At 35.6% G+C, this 17,507-nt stretch overlaps 1 protein-coding gene across 1 annotated transcript; it reads right to left on the bottom strand.

Annotated features, from left to right (window-relative positions):
• Window positions 1-23: 23 nt before the first annotated feature.
• On the bottom strand, window positions 24-16,214 carry LOC110371797 (mucin-12). Its single transcript, XM_021328186.3, has 4 exons — window positions 15,807-16,214; window positions 1,517-4,634; window positions 1,354-1,439; window positions 24-496 (listed from the first exon to the last, which is right to left on the bottom strand). The coding sequence occupies exons 1-4, from the start codon at window positions 15,819-15,821 to the stop codon at window positions 458-460; spliced, it is 3,258 nt and encodes a 1,085-aa protein (XP_021183861.3). The 5' UTR covers window positions 15,822-16,214; the 3' UTR covers window positions 24-457.
• Window positions 16,215-17,507: the final 1,293 nt, after the last annotated feature.

Here is a 17,507-nt window from a genome sequence, read left to right as displayed (position 1 = left end):
TTTTCGGGTTCAGTGAAAATTGATCATTGTTCATTCATTTATTTACAATTCAATATTTACAAAAATCGAGTAGGTACTTCCAATACTCAAAATAATTACAATTTTAGATATCAATATAAGTAATACTTGAAAACATATCTTCTTAAATTAAAGCTAAAATATAATGGAGGATGGATATTTAATGATTACATTTAAAATTAATGAAATAATATATAAATCGAATTTCTATTGAAGTCCCACTTTGGTTAACTTTACCTATTAACTAGGGTTCATTTACACTTATGAAAAAAATAATTGATCAAAATAAAAACAACACTTGGTTCGCGTTCTTCTTATTTTGATGATTTCACCACATTTTAACCACAATTGTACGTTGTATCGTTTAAATGTCACTGTCACTTGTTTTCACATAATATTCGAATTAAGTTATAGTTCTACGTGACGCTATTTCGCACTTTCAGCCGTTATGAGGAATTGCAGTCGTGGCTATCGTGTCCTGAAAATAGAAAAAATATATAAAAATACAGTAATAATTTCTGTAAAAATCTTGGATAACTATTGAAGTTTTCCCAGAGGATTATATTTTGCTGTGGTGAAAAATAAAATTCAAATCACAAGTCTGGTTTGAAGTGCTATAGTGCTTGTTATAATAGAAACAAAAGAAATAGAAGTGCACTTATTTACACGTGATATAATTAGGTATTTAAATAATTTTATAGTTGACTAGCCGTTTTCCCGCGGTTTCACCCGCGTCCCGTGGTAACTACTGCCCGTACCGGGATAAAATATAGCCTATGTTACTCGTGGATAATGTAGCTTTCGAATGGTGAAAGAATTTTTAAAAACTGTCCAGTAGTTTTTGAGCCTATTCATTACAACCAAACAAACAAACAAACAAAAAAAGTTTTCCTCTTTATAATATTAGTATAGATTAGATACCTACAGGCGCTTTACGATATGTGATGACTACAATCACAGAATATATCCTATTCCAATATCTTTAGAGTGGAATACAGTAAAAATATAAATTATTTATGCCTGTAGCACACCTCCGCTGCGAAACCCAAAGGGCGAAACCGCCATAGTTTCGCTGTGAGTTGTGAGTTGTTGGGCGGCGAAACAATAGCGAAATTCCCTGCTCTAACGTACAAAACTGACTATGACGTTGTCTCTTTCTAACATGATTTCGCTCATTTGCTTAGGCGCCGTCTACATCTCCGCCCGTTGTCCGCCAGTTGTCCGGAGGTGTGCTACAGGCATTAAAACATGTTTTATATCTAAAAACTTCATTAAAGTTCACATTGTGATGAGCTCTTTGAAGAAACCTGAATGTTAGTAAATTAAGAATAAAACCTCGTCCAAATTAGTGGATACGTTGTGTTGGGAAGCCTCTGGCAATGACGTACTATTGCTCTCCCGTTGCGTCTCCAACTCGTTTACTGAAAGTAAAATATTGATATTAATTAAAATGGTCACAAAGTATAAGGATACGTTCTAGGTAAAAAGTTATACGCACTGCTTTGATACCAGCTTTTAGAAAATCCAAACGATGAATCGGACTCAATCTTTCCTCCCGACGTAAAGCCAAATGACGGCCGATTCATAAATCTCGGAGACTTAAACGGAAGATTGCTAGAAGCTGAAAATTCATTATCTGCACCTGTTTTCTTAGATTCGAATGGTTCTTTTTCATACCAATCGGTGGAAACGTTTCGTAAATCTCTCCAAGGTTTCGAAGTTACCACATAAACTTTTTCTTTCGTTAGCGGTGAAATTGATGTTTGAATTTTACCCCAAGGGGCTGGTGTGGTAGTACTAGATGTACTTGTGGTGCGGAAAGATGATGCCGCTGTATAAATATGAAGTTTTTGCACTTCACTTGATTCTTCATTCTTACCACTATTGAATCTATTCTTTGTTCTCTCTATTGTGTTATATTCTTTCCGTGGCCTACTAACAGTATTGTTACTCTCATCGGTGACTGTGTGTTGAACACTACTAGAAACTTCGTGATCATAGAAGTCGTAATTATAATTATTTGTTGCTGTTACATAATTGCTTGGAACGGTAGTCGTAAAGTAGTCGTCAGGGATCTGCTTGGCATGTTTTTCACTGCTGCGGGTTCGCTGTGGCGTTTTATACTGTTTAGCATATTCTTGCTCTGTCCAGTCATCTATGGTGTGTTGGAGCTTAATGATATCAAACGGCGGTTCCTTTACATCGTAGAAGTCTTTTAAACGCTCAGAATCGTAATTTTCGACAATTGTTGTGTCTTCTGTTGTTGATGTTGCTGTATTATAATTTTCTGTTATAGGAGTTGTACGAGAATTTTCCGTATTAGATGGAACCTTCCGTGCTTGATATTCGTCTTTTGGTGTAGAGGGCCAGTCCTCTGACATCTGTACGATATCTTCGGTTTTTTCTGCCTGTTTATTTCCAGTAGTGTAAGGCACGATAATTTGGACAATCTTAGTCTTGTACGCATTTTCCTGTTTTTTTGAAGATGTGTCCTCATTATAAACAGTTCTGCTTTCATCCCAACTGGTTTGAGTCTGCGGGGCCGCAGTTGTAGGAATATCATCATATATTTCATACTCATTATCAGGAACAGGTGATGATATGGCTAATACAAAGTTTCCGTGGTTTTTATGTGGAGCGCTTGGTTTAAGATATAAAAGCGGTGAATCTATATTTTGTAAATTAGCTTCTGAGCGGTATTTATCAACATCATTGTCATTTACTCCTCTAAGATCAGCAAAATTCGGTTTATGATTTGAAGGCACTCGAGAAACAGATTTTAAATCTGCAGGAAGACTAGTATCATAAAGTTCGTTACCTACATCAGTTCCTGTACTTTCAAAACTTGCATCTGGAATCGATTTTGTTGCTGATATATGGTCTTCTGAAGCCTGGGATGATATATCTCTAATTTCATCTACTACATAACTATTTGGAATATTTCTGTACGCCTTTGATTGATTTAAATGTGAAGGGGGATCTATTTCAATGATAGGTGATTGTATAATTGTAGCAGGGTAGTCAACCGAGTGAGTAAATTCTGCAACGGGTATACTCTGTTCTACACGTACATTACTATTAGTCTGCTGCATCTGATTGATTCCTTGCAGAATATTTGGAGAAAACTGTGGTGGCACCGGTCTAAAAGGTCGTGCATTGAATATCGGGGGCAAAGGTGAAACACTCAGATTAGGAAGTGCAACAGGCTGTAAAGTATGAATATTTCTACCCCTGTTTAGTGTAAATGGGGCTGGATTAGCCAAGGCAAATGATGTATTTGGTGTTGAAGTTTTCGGCTTATCATTTGGCAACACTTGTGTTTTCACTTTAGAAGATTCCGCAGCTGTGGCTGACACGGGGTATGATATATCAAATAGATGAGTATTTGTGATAGGTTCACCGTAAGAATTTTTAAATGTAGTTGGATGTGAAACTTTTGGCAACTGTAACTCTTCATTAGGTGTAATATCGTCTAATAATTCTACATCATTTTGTGGGGGTAAGTCCTTGTTAAGTGTCCCGGGTTCATAATTTGGAGTGACTGGTTGGAAATTTGTGATTATAGGACGTGGAGTTTCATATCCTGGGGTAGGAGTTCCATACGTTGAAGACGGTGTTCCATAAGATGGTGATGGAGTTCCATACGACGAAGAAGGAGTCCCATAAGACGAGGAAGGAACTCCGTATGATGGAGAAGGTGTTCCATATGACGAGGAAGGTGGAGGATATGTTGAGCTTGGTGAATTATACAGATTATTTGATATTCCTTGTGATGGAGTTGATAAAAATTGAGACGCTAACGAAGTACTAGGTAACCCATAAGAAGAACTAGGAACACCATAAGATGAACTTGGCTGAGAGTACGTAGAACTAGGAGGGTTTGGAGAGACAATATCTAAAGTATGAGTAGCACTAGGAGGTCCATAAGTTGAGCTTACAATTTGAACTGAACCACCGTTATATAGCTTAGGTGGACCGTAGTTCGCATGCGGCACCGAAGGTAATAATTGCGGCGGCCTTTTGTCTTTGTTTTGTGAATTGAATGGCTGCGGATTCACTTTTAACAAATTAGCATAAGCAGTAGGACTAGGAGGTCCATACGTTGGCAATGAATTGTGATATACATTTTTAGCTCCTAAATTGTATCTAATTACTGGTAACCATGGCACTAAATTACAAGGATTGCAATCCTTTTTTATAGGAGCTACGTTATTAAATATAGATGAACCTTCATAACTAGTTTGTTGCGAAGGGAAAAGCCATCCAGAAACTTTTTGGAATAATGATGGAGATGGCGTTGTTGAAAACGGTTGAGGAGGTGGGACAAAGTTGAAATTATATTGCTTGTAGAAGGGAGCTGGGAATTTGAATTCACTAGGAGCTACAGGTGGGGGTGGGGGCGTTTGGTATTGATAGCCGATATCTGAGTTGTGTCGCTGATTTCTCTCAGCGCCTTTGTGGAACGGCACTGGTACGATGGGCGGCAGTGGCGGTGGCGGAGGCGGCTTGAGCAGCGATCCAAATTGCGCTGCACTGTTCCCGCTGTGGGTGCTGAACCCGCTTGGGTGATCGCACTTACATCTTGAGACCACAGCTATTAGCAACACCGGAAATATCTGAAAAATAAGAAAAAAATCTTGAAATTTTTTTATCAGGATAATTACTGACATTCTTAAGTTCAAAGTGAGTATATTTAATTTAACAATTAGAAAATATAGTGAAACACTCGTCGTGACATATCGGGGCCATTGTAGGCGCTTCCCACGAGCTGCCATTCTTTGCACTTTTCTCTTTTCTCATAATATACCGTCAATGGTCGCGATCGGAAGACGCCACGTTTTGAATTGAATTATGATCTAGATGTTTTCTTATTAGAAACTTATTACAATGTAAATTGTGTAAAATAGGCTTATAAGTATTGACTACACCTGATGGTTAAGCCGACGAAGCCTTTAATTTTCTTGAAGTATGTTCAGAAGCAATAAGAACTTGAATAAAGACCACATAGGTTAGGTACCTATCCTGTCGTTGTATATGAGTGATAGGTATACAAACAACTGATAATAATGATGTACTGAGTGTCAGAGGTCAGTGCCGTGAGAGTAAGTAACTAATTAATAACATAATTATTACGCACCTTGTAAATTGCATAAGTTACTGCAAAGCATAGTAACCAAGTGACCAAATATTTGCAACCACTTGTGCAGTTTGAATTATTTGCGACATCTTACAAGTAAGCAAGAAGATTACATAAGCCTTAAATATATTATGTATCTCCTACATATATTACTTCAATCCTTGGTTACAGTAAATACTGCTTGAGAATAATTTGAAGTCCTATCATGCTGAAATGCGTGTTTGGCACCAACTGTAAACAAATGAACTAAGAAAAATTCAATGCTCGTATTGCGTTCGATTTTCGAAACTTCACAATACAAGTATGCTAACCACATGCGAATGCACATCATCCATAGAATAAATACGTGTACGAAAGTAAATGTTTAGAAAATCCAGACAGCCAGTAACAATAAAATTTTATTTAACATTTGAAACTTAAGCTATTTTCAATATTGTTCAAACTCTTGGTCTTCGCTACACGTCTCTATTCTGAACTTACTATCATCATCATCATTATTAGACTATCGCAGTCCACTGCTGGACATAGGCCTCTCCAAGTGCACGCCACTGAGATCGATTTTCGGCTTCTCGCATCCAGCTCCTGCCAGCCGTCTTGCCGAACTTACTATACTATCTGTTAAATCATCACACTCTGTAGGTCACAGCAGTCCCATTCAATTATTAATTTATTCAGATTTAATTGCCATTTGCTGTCGAGTCGAAGATAAATCACACGTCGTTATAGCGAATGCATAAAAAGTAAAGTAACGCCTAACCGCTAGACACACTTCTACTTGGATAATGAACTGCGACTGTCTCATCGCCATTATGATTCATGATTCACATTGATCCAAACCGTAAATCCATCATGAAGCCATTTATAATGTTGTACGTTCATGGTATCTGACTTGTAGATATTTTCTAATTCTATTACATTCTTAGGCAGTATGAGTAGTATTAGGTACATAATATTATTCGTGGAACAGAGGTAGCCGTACGTCATTTCTTCTCCAAACCCACCGTAAATAACTAGTGATTACTCGTAAGAAATCCTTTGTTCATATTTGCAGGTCATTATCACGAAAATGAAGCATTCCAGCCCGCATCAGTTCGCACGCTCTTGTACCAAACTTTTACTTAATAGGCGGTCAAAACGCAACAATGCTTTCTTCCTATGACATAAAACGGTGATGCTATTTCTCACAGGCGAAAACAATTGAAAGTGAAAATGAACTTTAAGTAGGTGAATCAAGTTTGGGCTTGGAATTCTTAGATCACCACTTAGTTGTATAATTGGATAAACTCGCGTACTTACTGCTGAACTACCGATCTTCCTTAGGAATTTGTAATACTGTGTTTTCTCTCGTAATTAATGGTAAGAGTTATATGCAAATCATCATTAATAGCTATAAGAGCACGATGAATAAGATTCGTGAACATTGTAAGTCTACCTTTCTTGAGGTCAATTAAGCTCTATATTTTCCTAGAGTTTTTTTATTCACCATTTTTTTTTATGAACGTCAATAGAGAATCAAACACATTATAGAGCCGACAAAGAACTGATTATTGGGGAGCCATGAAAAATAAAATAATCTTACCTATTCATCTCCTAACATTTCAATCAACGCGGCCTGATACTCTGACACAGAATATTTACAAAGTAGAAGCGACAATAGGCTCGTTGAAAGCTGAAGAGACAGTTCCAATACTTTGCCTGTCATGAATCGATCGTGACTTGATTTTTTACTTGACAATCGTGATCTACGTCTCAATTTGTGGTATCATCATCGTTGATATTAAAAAAGTAAGGTGAATATTTACTTTCGTAGATAGTTGTATGTGGTAGGTTGTGAAGATTTCTTTAGTGTGTCAATCACCTCCTGTGGTCACTTTATCTGTCTGTTGACGAGTTTGAGATAAGCAATCGGCAATAGACTCTCTTCTACCAACAGTCGCTGCAGTAGCTGCGATCCAATTTCTAAACCTAGCTGCTGAATACAGTTTAAACAAATAATTTAGCACTCACTACGAAGGAAAATGTATTGGTGACCATATATAACTTTCTCCGGGAAGCAAGGAAACTGTCAATAAATCAATAAACCTCAACAAACATAACAAGTCACATTAATCAGTCGTTGTTTATGCTTAATATACAAGTCAGGTTGAAAGTAAAAGTGGACTGCATTGTTCCACTGACAATTGACACGTTAGAACCTGCCCAAACGGTAAAGTATTTGAATATAATAGCAGCGTAACCAAACAATCAGCATAGTTTACATGCTCATAAATATATGATTTTGAAGTCAGGCTATATGCAGATATAAGTAAGCTGATTCAACAAAAAGCATGAAGCCCTGAGGCTCTTTTTAATATCAGACCATGACTATTTTGCAAGCATCACCAAATTTTTGAAGTTATGATAGCTAATAATATTAACAACTTTCCTCTAACCTTTAAATGAGAGTCTTAAATTACTATCACGATATTATGAGCAAGGCAACATCAAATATAGAAAAGCAACTAAGCAACAGTAAAACAAATCATAAGAAGCCATTTAAATACCAGTTCTAGATTAACGAAGGAGGACCTTGTACGAACAGACGTTCTAAATGCCAAAGAAAGCTAAAGATAATGGCGAGTGGCTTGCTTTAGAGAGATTGTAGGATAAACGCGTTTCATGGCGAGGGGCAAAGGGCTAAGCTCGACGGGGCACCGTGGAGCCTCCCATTACTACTGTTTCGTAACTCACTGTTGCAACACAAACATTCTCGTCCTCACTTACTCGAATCAGTTAGATCCTCAAATAAAACATGTATGTAAGCAATTGAATGTAAACGTGATTCGTGTATGAAATCCTCATTTAGTTACGCCACTTATGTCACTGTTTTTATTGGGTCGAAACCAAATCGTTAAGACGCTCTAGTTGTGGTTAGAATGTAAATATATTTTTATACATCGAAGAAAGAAAAAAAGGATTGAACAAACTTAAAGGTACTTGGGCAATTTCAGTAAGATATTAAAAAGACACCAATAAATCTTCATTCTTACTAATAATCTTACTGGCCCCGATGCACACAGCTTGTGCGAGTAGTCGGCTGAGATACCTATGTCTAATTTCTGAATTCTGGTCAAAAATATCGACAGTTCAGATGATGGAAATTCTTAAAAGCGGATCAATAAAATCAAACAAAATAATACTTACAATACAAAAGAGCTAATGGTAGGACTCTCAACTCTCAGGACTCTCATGGTAGAAATCGAAAATATTCTTACACAATTTAAACACGAAAAGAAAACCGGTGAAGATCACGAACGTCAAACAAGGGGGTCATTATAAGAACATTGTTAGCGAAATGACAATACTATTGTGATCCTTTGTCAACAAAGTGACGGATGTTCACTATCTTCAGTCCTCAGGGTGGGAACACGCAGAGAAAGCATGGCTCGTGACTAGACGAGCTATAATGCGGTGCAGTTCACATGTCGCCAAGTTAATCTTAGACCCGTAACCTCTGATTGTTAACTGTATGTGTTTAGAATTAGCATTGGTTTGCATAACACTACGGGCAAATAGTAAACTCAAATATATGGAGGAAGAAGACAATCTGGATCAGGCAACTTTCAACAACCATAACATACGAGGTGAATAATAGGTTGAATCTCACAGCCCTATCAAACTCAACGAATCCTATTCATATGGAAATAAAATAAGTACATACAACAGGTTCCGATATAGAAAAAGTTACATCATCAGAAATAATGTGAATATTTTTATAACCTTCAATTAATATTACCGATGCACAATTTATTATTCCGAACACCACAATTATTGAAAGCGATCCTATAAATTATAACTTCATTGCGCCAGGCCTGAACAATTTAGAAACTGAGAGTGGATTCCTCATGCGGTGAACACGGAACACCCACATGTTATTTTGTAAGCGTTCCGATCGATATTAGCCTTAACATTGAACTTGATTATGATTCAAAATGATTCTTTGATTACAGATACGATTCTGTACATAATATGATGATTGACAGTTGCATTGACCCGTGTCCGAATCACGTGAGTAAACTTGAAAGCAGCGGTGCAATCATACGGTACGATTGAAGCCGTAAATAATCTATTTTTTGTGGTGCTTTACCTGTCCCAGGTATGGGTTTACGAAGCATCGGTGCATCGTAGACTGGGATCTTATTGTTGTAATTTACAATCATTTCTTTTGTTATTGATCTGTTTTGTTTCTTGTATTGCTCAATTTAACAGTCTTATATAAATTGTATGTGTACAGGGTAATAGTCTGAGATATATTTGAGACTAAAGTCATTAAATATTTAAGTAGTAAGTAAATAAAAATTGTGAAGGTTAGATTGTTTGTTTGTTAAAGCAAAGATTAAAATTCTGTAGGTTCTGTAAGAAATGGGATGTCTAAACAAACACAATCATTACAATGGATGATTTAACTCAATATAGTTAACGATAGCCATTATCTCAATGAGTTTGATTTACCGTAGACAATATTAAACAAGCAAACGAAAGTGGTAATATTAATGGTACAACATTGCTGGGTCGAGCGTAGTATATTTAGAGTATTATTGCCTCATACGAGGTGAAAGGTCGAAGATGTTGATGATCTACAAGTGTATGTAATTTTAGCTGCAATAATTTTATTTTTATACGCTTTTCTTTTCTGTTTGAATTGTTCTTTTGGTATGCTTAAAATGTATGAAAAGTAAATGCATGTAAAATTAATTCGATTGTCTTAGGTAACGCAATATTTTATCAAATGGCTGCAAAAATCTCGTAATAGATTAGAAGTAGGAAAAAAACGATTTTCTTAGTCTCAAGCTGGTGCATTCATATAGGTATGTTCCAGAACATACTTTTATTCTTTATTCTCTTACAGGAAACCAAAGCACCTGAATACTTAAAAGTATCGAAGATATTTCTTTACTATTCTATATTGGTAGTACCTAATGCCTTTTCTATGTAGTTGCTTCGTTAAATAAAAGACGATTAAATAATCGGCATAACAATGTTGCTTTGTCGGAAGCAAGCGTCCGTGCGTGTACACTGACACTCTATCAATGTAAACTTTACTTACAGTGTAAAAACTATTCGATCCAAAACAGACAACTGAATGAATACAACGACAAAACAAAATACATGATTTCTAGACTCAGTTTTCCGGAGCCTACCTACGGTTATTTATTATGACCGAAATCTATATGAATGCAGCTATGAGAAAACAAAAGCACACATTACTGAATAGTTACTACGTACAAAAGCCAAGACAAGACATTCTAGAATTCATAAATTCAAATGTACTATGAGGAATATTTAGGGGACTAAGTATATAATTTTATGAGGATTCCAACTACAGATTATAACCTAAGGGTCAATACTGTGGTTATTTACTTTATGTTAAGGGTACTAATTATGTCTTCAAGAATACATAACTGCTACGTAAATAAATATTTTTTTTGCCTCATAAATAAATCCAAGTGATGACGCGGTGACAGTGTTAATTACAAACGACTATTAGTCGGTTGTTAGTCGCACATTTACGATCATTACATCCAACGTTCCGTGCTTTGTTTACAATATTACGTTACATTATGTCAAATTGTTGAATATAGGAAGCTGTCACATTCCGCCATATTGTGTTTGGATAACATCGTATCTTTCGAACGCTATAAACAACAATTTTAATATACAGGATGTACAGACAACAGCGCGATAAATCTACCTCAATCTGTCTTTCTTCAATAGATTTTCATCCTAATACCAATAGTGCTTGGGAGGTTAAGATTCGATTGGTAAAATTCACAGACTCGCGTAGGTTGACCTTGCGACGTCTGTACCCTATAAACAATTTCTTACGTGAATACATTAAATTACACGCGTTACCTTACAATGAGAAAACAGCATATTTGAAATGAAGACGCTTACATTGAATGTAATATCACAGTAATATCGTTTACTGTGAGAAGCGCTTTCACGACGAGCTTACAAGCGGATTCACAGATGTAACAATCGCACAATGATCTGTGACTAGTGCACTGACTTGACAGCTCGTATTGTTCTCTTGTAGGTCACTTGTTAGAGGAATTACTCTAAACTTCTCTCTTATCGTTATTACCAACAGTTTAAGCTAATAAAGACAAGGCTTTGTTAGACAACTGTCTAATTCACGTTCATGTGATGTTCTGAATTAATAACTCTATTTGTCCGGGTGTGAAATATTTTATGCCCTTCCTCATCAGCTTTAATTATTGCATCTATAGCGGTTCCTTGATGTCATAGACAGTCTTTATAATTTTAACCAGGAAGTTAACATTATAAACATCGCCCGTGCTATAATGGGCTACCTGTCTTACAATATCATATCATATCGTATTAGAGAGTCATAACATAGTATTATAGACGATAATATTTTGATATCAAATGACACTACAGTCACAGACAGACACGTGTTTCCTGAACTGCTAATTTATTTCCACAACTGACAAATGTAATGTTTGAATTATGTTAAACATGTCAAACAGGCGGTAGACATTGTATCGGGGAATTCTGGAGCAAGTAAATGTATCGAAATGGAAAGTGAATCACACGCAACTCACGCGCAGTCGCGTCGTAAAGGTACGTTTGATGCGCGGCGCTTACTGCCTATCAGCTAATTAATATTTATGTTATGGAATCGATATTTTATCAATAAAATACGTTCAATGAATTCAATCGGATGCAGAATAAATTAAGCAGTCATTTTACCGCATCTTCAAAAGAGATTTCATTCATTGATTGCATTCGCTTAAAAATAAGGTTCTTCTCATCTCCTGCCGTATGTTTATAAATACGTACTAAGTAGTAATGAATCACTTAGAAATATTATAGAAATCTGACCTCGCTTTATTGTCCAATCACTTAGAAGCCTTATTAACAAATCATAAAACGGCGAATCATTAACAGCGTCGGCAAGTTAAAAGATTATCGGCGACGATAATTTTATGCATTTATATTAACCGAAAGTTCAAAGAAAGAAGAAATTCTGCGATGACTCAGGACTTTGTTCACCGGATCTCATAATCTTTTGTACAGTCAACTTCAGGTCAGCGGTAACAGCTTTATAGAGAAAATCATACTCATTACTATTGAGTTAAGGTGCATGACAGTTACCACTGATGTGCAGTCTACTGTACTCCGACAGCTGTTGATATTTAAAGTGGAAGTCTAGAATCATGCTCGTTATTCTAAAGTGCATACATACGAAAATAAATATGCGACGTGAGAAATGTGTAGATTCTTAGAACTACATCTGAACACGTGCTTGAATAGTTGACGCGACCTAAGTAAGCAGTTACTCCAGTTCTTGGATAATATTTAGAAATAAATAAACCAAGTAAATAGACACTAGAAAAAAACTATTGAACTAGCTCATTTATCTAAGCAATATTAATCAATGGCATGTGTGTGTATTATTATGACCATTTATAATCGCTACGACTGGGGTTAGTCCTCCAATACACAATTGGGTGAACTCTTTTCAACCGACTTCCCAAGAAGGAGGAGGTTCTCAACTCGTCGGTATTATATTAGCTTCACTTGCTTTTTTTTAAACGGTTTTATTTTAAGTAAGTATGAAGCCCAAACAGCGATGCCATCACCAATGTTTAAGCAACACTTTCCTTAACAACAGTATATCAACATTTATATTTATTTAGACGGGACACTCGTCCATCATGAGCATACACAAATAAAACTCGTTCTCAGATTTCACTCGTACAGTCGTATCCAAAGTCAAGTCGACAAAGCAAACTAATGAACCGTGCCTGAATTGTAATGTTTCTTGACAAAAGTCCTCTTATTAACAAATATGTAGTACTATGTATATCAATATGTACCTATATAGTGACACATGTACTGATCTGAAACAAGGTACGGTAATAAGGTAGGCTCCTAATAACTTCACGATACACAAAATGTATGAAAAAATCATAATACAGCTCTTCTTTAATAATTTTGCTATTCTCTGGGGTCGATTCTCTGAGGCTATTCTCTTGATTATAGCAAAACTACTTGACAGGAACTGTATATGTCATTGTCATAATACCACACACCATAAACAAAAGAATATCGTAAAACAAAAAAACAAACACGCTATCATAGACTTATCGAAGTCACACAATAGCCTTTAATTCCACTACATGACCATTCCGACAATCAACAGAACCGTGGTAAAAGGGTTCCATTAAAAGTCGTAAAACTCTTTCCGTGTTAACAACAAATACAAACAGACTTATCAGTGACTTTCAAAGCCTTCATTGGTTTCTCATCAGTTTCACAAAAAAGGGTTGTGTTTATATTAAGATACCGTTCTGACAGTCCTTAGTATTGTCACCTACCAAGCCGAATAATTCAACTGTTGATTTGAACTCCCAAAGTTACAACGGTCACAGTAAGTTGAGAAGCAATTAAGAAACTTTTAACGCCTATTTGGAAGTTGAGGACCATTTAAATGCTTTTAACTTTTTTTGTGTACGGTACGTGTTTTACAAATCGGTTCATATTCATAGTTCAGCGTTCAATTACCTATCTATGAAAACAGCATTTGTATAAAAATATATCTATTGAGATATAGAGATGATAATATGACATAAGGAAGATAAGGACAAGGAAGGTAAAATCTGCAATATCTAGTTAATACTTTTTTTGAAAACCCTGGAATTAGAGGCTATAAATGTATATTTAATACCTCCCATACTTCCATGGTTCTAATGAATCAGACGGATCTGCGGATCAATAGGACTTCGAGTCAAAAAAGAACCATAATTTGAAAATCAAATCACCTATGATCTTTTGTATGTGCACAACTTCTTCATATTTTAATCATTATTACGCGTTGTCATTTATTTATTTAGAACATATAATTTACATTTTTAAATATTAAATATAAAAATAAAAAACATTTAAAAATATAAAAAATAGGTTGCCACCGATATCGGGCACAGGGTCCAAGGTACCGGTGGTTAGGGTCCCAGAGACAGAAACCTCCTCACAATACGTGCCGTATCAAGGAGTCATTATCTTTATTATAAAGCCATGTTTAACGGAAACAATTCAAGAACCTGTTCAAATCAAATATGCTTTTAGAAAATCTTCCAAAAAGTAACATTTTACCAACACTACACTAAGGTACACACTACAGGATTTCCTTATGACAAGTTTCAACATAGGCACCTGAGAAAAGCCTCATTAATTTTAAGAGCTCGTTAAGTAATCAGAGATTAGACAGGTGAAGCCTACTGTTTTCAAGTGCTTTCAAGATAATGGAAAGTGAGCTTGTTTTACGTAAATGCTGACTAATTTTACTTTTTCGACTTCATATGTCATACTTTGACAACTAACACTCGTAAAAAATATTTTCTCGTTATGACTGGTTTGTTATTTTTTTTTTGTTTTACTTGTTTCGTTTATTGCTCCTGGCATGACCTTAATTTGTTATAATGTTTGTGCTGTGTTGTATCCTACTGTAGTTGTGTTTTATTTTTCTAGACAAGAAAATGGTTTTATATTTTTTTAGTCAGTAGCTAAAAAAATATAAATCTAAAAAACGCCTAGTTATAAAATAAATATATAAAATCAACATTATTCTAATCTATTAAATCTGGTAGAGAAGTACGGTAACATAATTTTATATTGAAGTTGTTTTATAAAAACATATTCTTGAATTAAAAGCTATCATAGTGGAATAGTGCGCAGGTGGGCACCTTTAGCATTCAGCTCCAGTAATAACAATCGTAAGCATTCCTTTATCTCAATTAATGGTCATCTTACAAATAAGTTATTTAATAAAATATCAAAGAAGACATAAACAATAGGCATAAAACTATCAATTAAACTCATAATAGCTTCATGACGCTTTTTAAAGGAAATTAATAATGACGATTATCTCTTTGAGATCCATATCTCATTACATAGATTAAGTAAAAACCGGCCAAGTGCGAGTCGGACTCGTGCACGAAGGGTTCCGTAAATTACAGTTAAATCAACCTATCTCAAAAACTATAAGAGATACTTTGATCAAACCAAAAATCGTTGAAAGAGTTAATTAGCATGCATCACCTCTATTTTTTTTAGAATTTTATACCCCGTAGTTATAAAAATAGAGGGGGGGGGACATACTTTTTACGACTTTGAGAGCTGATATCTCAAAAACCGTTCACTTTAAGAAAAATGTTTTTTAGAAAACTTTATATCATTTTAAAAGACCTTTCCATTGATACCCCACACGGGTATGTACATCGAAAAAAAAAATTTCATCCCTCAGTTACATGTATGGGGGGCCCCACCCCCAATTCTTTTTTTTACTATTTAGTGTCATATTTTTGTAGCGGTTCATACAACACATATTCCCATCAAATTTCATCACTGTAGTACTTATAGTTTCCGAGTAAATCGGCTGTGACAGACGGACAGACGGACAGACGGACAGACGGACATGACGAAACTATAAGGGTTCCGTTTTTGCCATTTTGGCTACGGAACCCTAAAAAACATTAACTTCAACGGTCAAACTTTTAACAAGAATTCCTTATCATTAACGTAAAAAGCTAAGCTTTACATGAAGCTCGGCGTGAACTATTAAGTTGTATAGTCGAGTATAACTCACCGGCGCGACGGCCATGTCTCCTCTTATCAGTCAGCAAGATCCCAATCACTGTGTCTATTTGATCATCACTCAACTTTCACCAGGTAACGTCCCGGAACATCACCCGACATGCCGATAATCCTCAGTTTTCATATCACAGTCACCGTCGAGCGATAACACAAAGCTCGCACTTGAAGTACTCGCGTACTCGCAATGGCATAACGTGCGGTCCCCACCGGCGATGTAGATGAATGACGCCGCGGGTAAAGCACGAAGAAGTCAACAGTTCCCACGTGAGAGAAATGCGCGTGGCGAACAATGGTGGAGGCTGCGCTGCGCGTGAGTCGAAAGGTGGGCAAAAAGCGAATGAGCGCAGCCGCGCCGCGCACACAACGCCGCCCCGCCGGGAGCCCGTACCTGCTGACCCATTTTTAATGTTCACCGCAATCACTCTAGGAATTTAATCCCTTAGTCGATTTTGGGTCCTTTATGGTAAGGAAAAAAATATCCAAGTATGCCAAGTTATATAACTTTTAAACTTAACTATTCCCGCCGAGGATAAGTATGTATGTTAAATTGTGTATCATTATATACTTATCAATCTTATCGTGTATTTGTAGGTCCATAATTTAATTAATTTTCAATAAATAAAGTTTTAATATATCATAGTTTTTGTAATAATAAAACTGAGTATAAATATATCGTACGTTGTATATCATCACAAGAAGATCCATATCACGATAAATTATTACGTGCTAACTGTCTCGAACATGATTATAATTGTATGTTTTAGCAATATCTATAAATCACGTGAAGACATAAACTATGTGATTATTGATAGTTTCAAGATAGACATCAACGATGTAGTAATAAAATTAATAGAGACATGATAGGATAAATTTACTTTATATTCTTTTTGTTTCAATAAATTCATGAATTAAATGTCTTACGAAATGAACATCGATCCCAAATATTTTACGGTTTTCCTTAACTTCGTAAACTACTAAAAATTCTTTGGAATCGAAATAAACTTAAGGATCAAAGGACATATCAGGAATGGAATCCCATGACATCAGATAATAATGAAAGAATGATATATTTATCAGATAACAATAAAAGAATGAAATATTTATAATTATCTGATTCTATAATATAATCTGAGGTCATGAGATTGGATTCCTGGTTCCTTTGATCCTTTAGTTTATGTAGATTCCAGCTATTGTTCCGAACCTTAACCAACTTAAATCCTCTCATACGAGGTAAAGTTAGACGATATGAAGTTAAATGATGATCTAGTAACAAACCGTGAAGAAATACGGTAGTTACTTCGGCCGGTATTCTTGAGAATTATTCGATAAACTATTACTTTTTTAGATCAATTCGTTAAGACTTTTAAGCCTTGGAGTTTCCAAATTCTGATAATCGTTGTCCTATATTTTATGCTTGCGATGTCATAATGCTGAACAGTTTATTTATTTTCTAGAACGTACTCTGCATCTGGAAATACTGGTCCAATTTGAAAATTTATTTAAATGATAGATAGCCTATTAACTGTCTACTTCCCAAATTAAGGGTGAAAATGATAACGGATTCTAGCACCTATGTATGCACCTATGTATGGTGACGTCTGTTTAAGTATTCATATGTTTCTAATTGACATAATCATCATTTCAGTTCAACATTTCGTATGGCTTTGACAATATAGGTAATGTATTATTCTTC

This window comes from Helicoverpa armigera, chromosome 10 (assembly GCF_030705265.1).
Source record: "Helicoverpa armigera isolate CAAS_96S chromosome 10, ASM3070526v1, whole genome shotgun sequence".
NCBI classification, from domain to species: Eukaryota; Metazoa; Arthropoda; class Insecta; order Lepidoptera; family Noctuidae; genus Helicoverpa; species Helicoverpa armigera.
The sequence above is the reverse complement of the archived record's forward strand: the minus strand, read 5'-3'. Positions and strand labels throughout refer to the sequence as shown.

Excerpts from the sequence above, each read along its gene's own strand:
- LOC110371797 (XM_021328186.3), bottom strand. Across the intron at positions 1,440-1,516 it reads TAAAAGCTGGTATCAAAGCA|TAAACGAGTTGGAGACGCAA; the intron begins GTGCGTATAACT and ends TTTTACTTTCAG. Across the intron at positions 497-1,353 it reads TATCCACTAATTTGGACGAG|GACACGATAGCCACGACTGC; the intron begins GTTTTATTCTTA and ends TTCTATTTTCAG.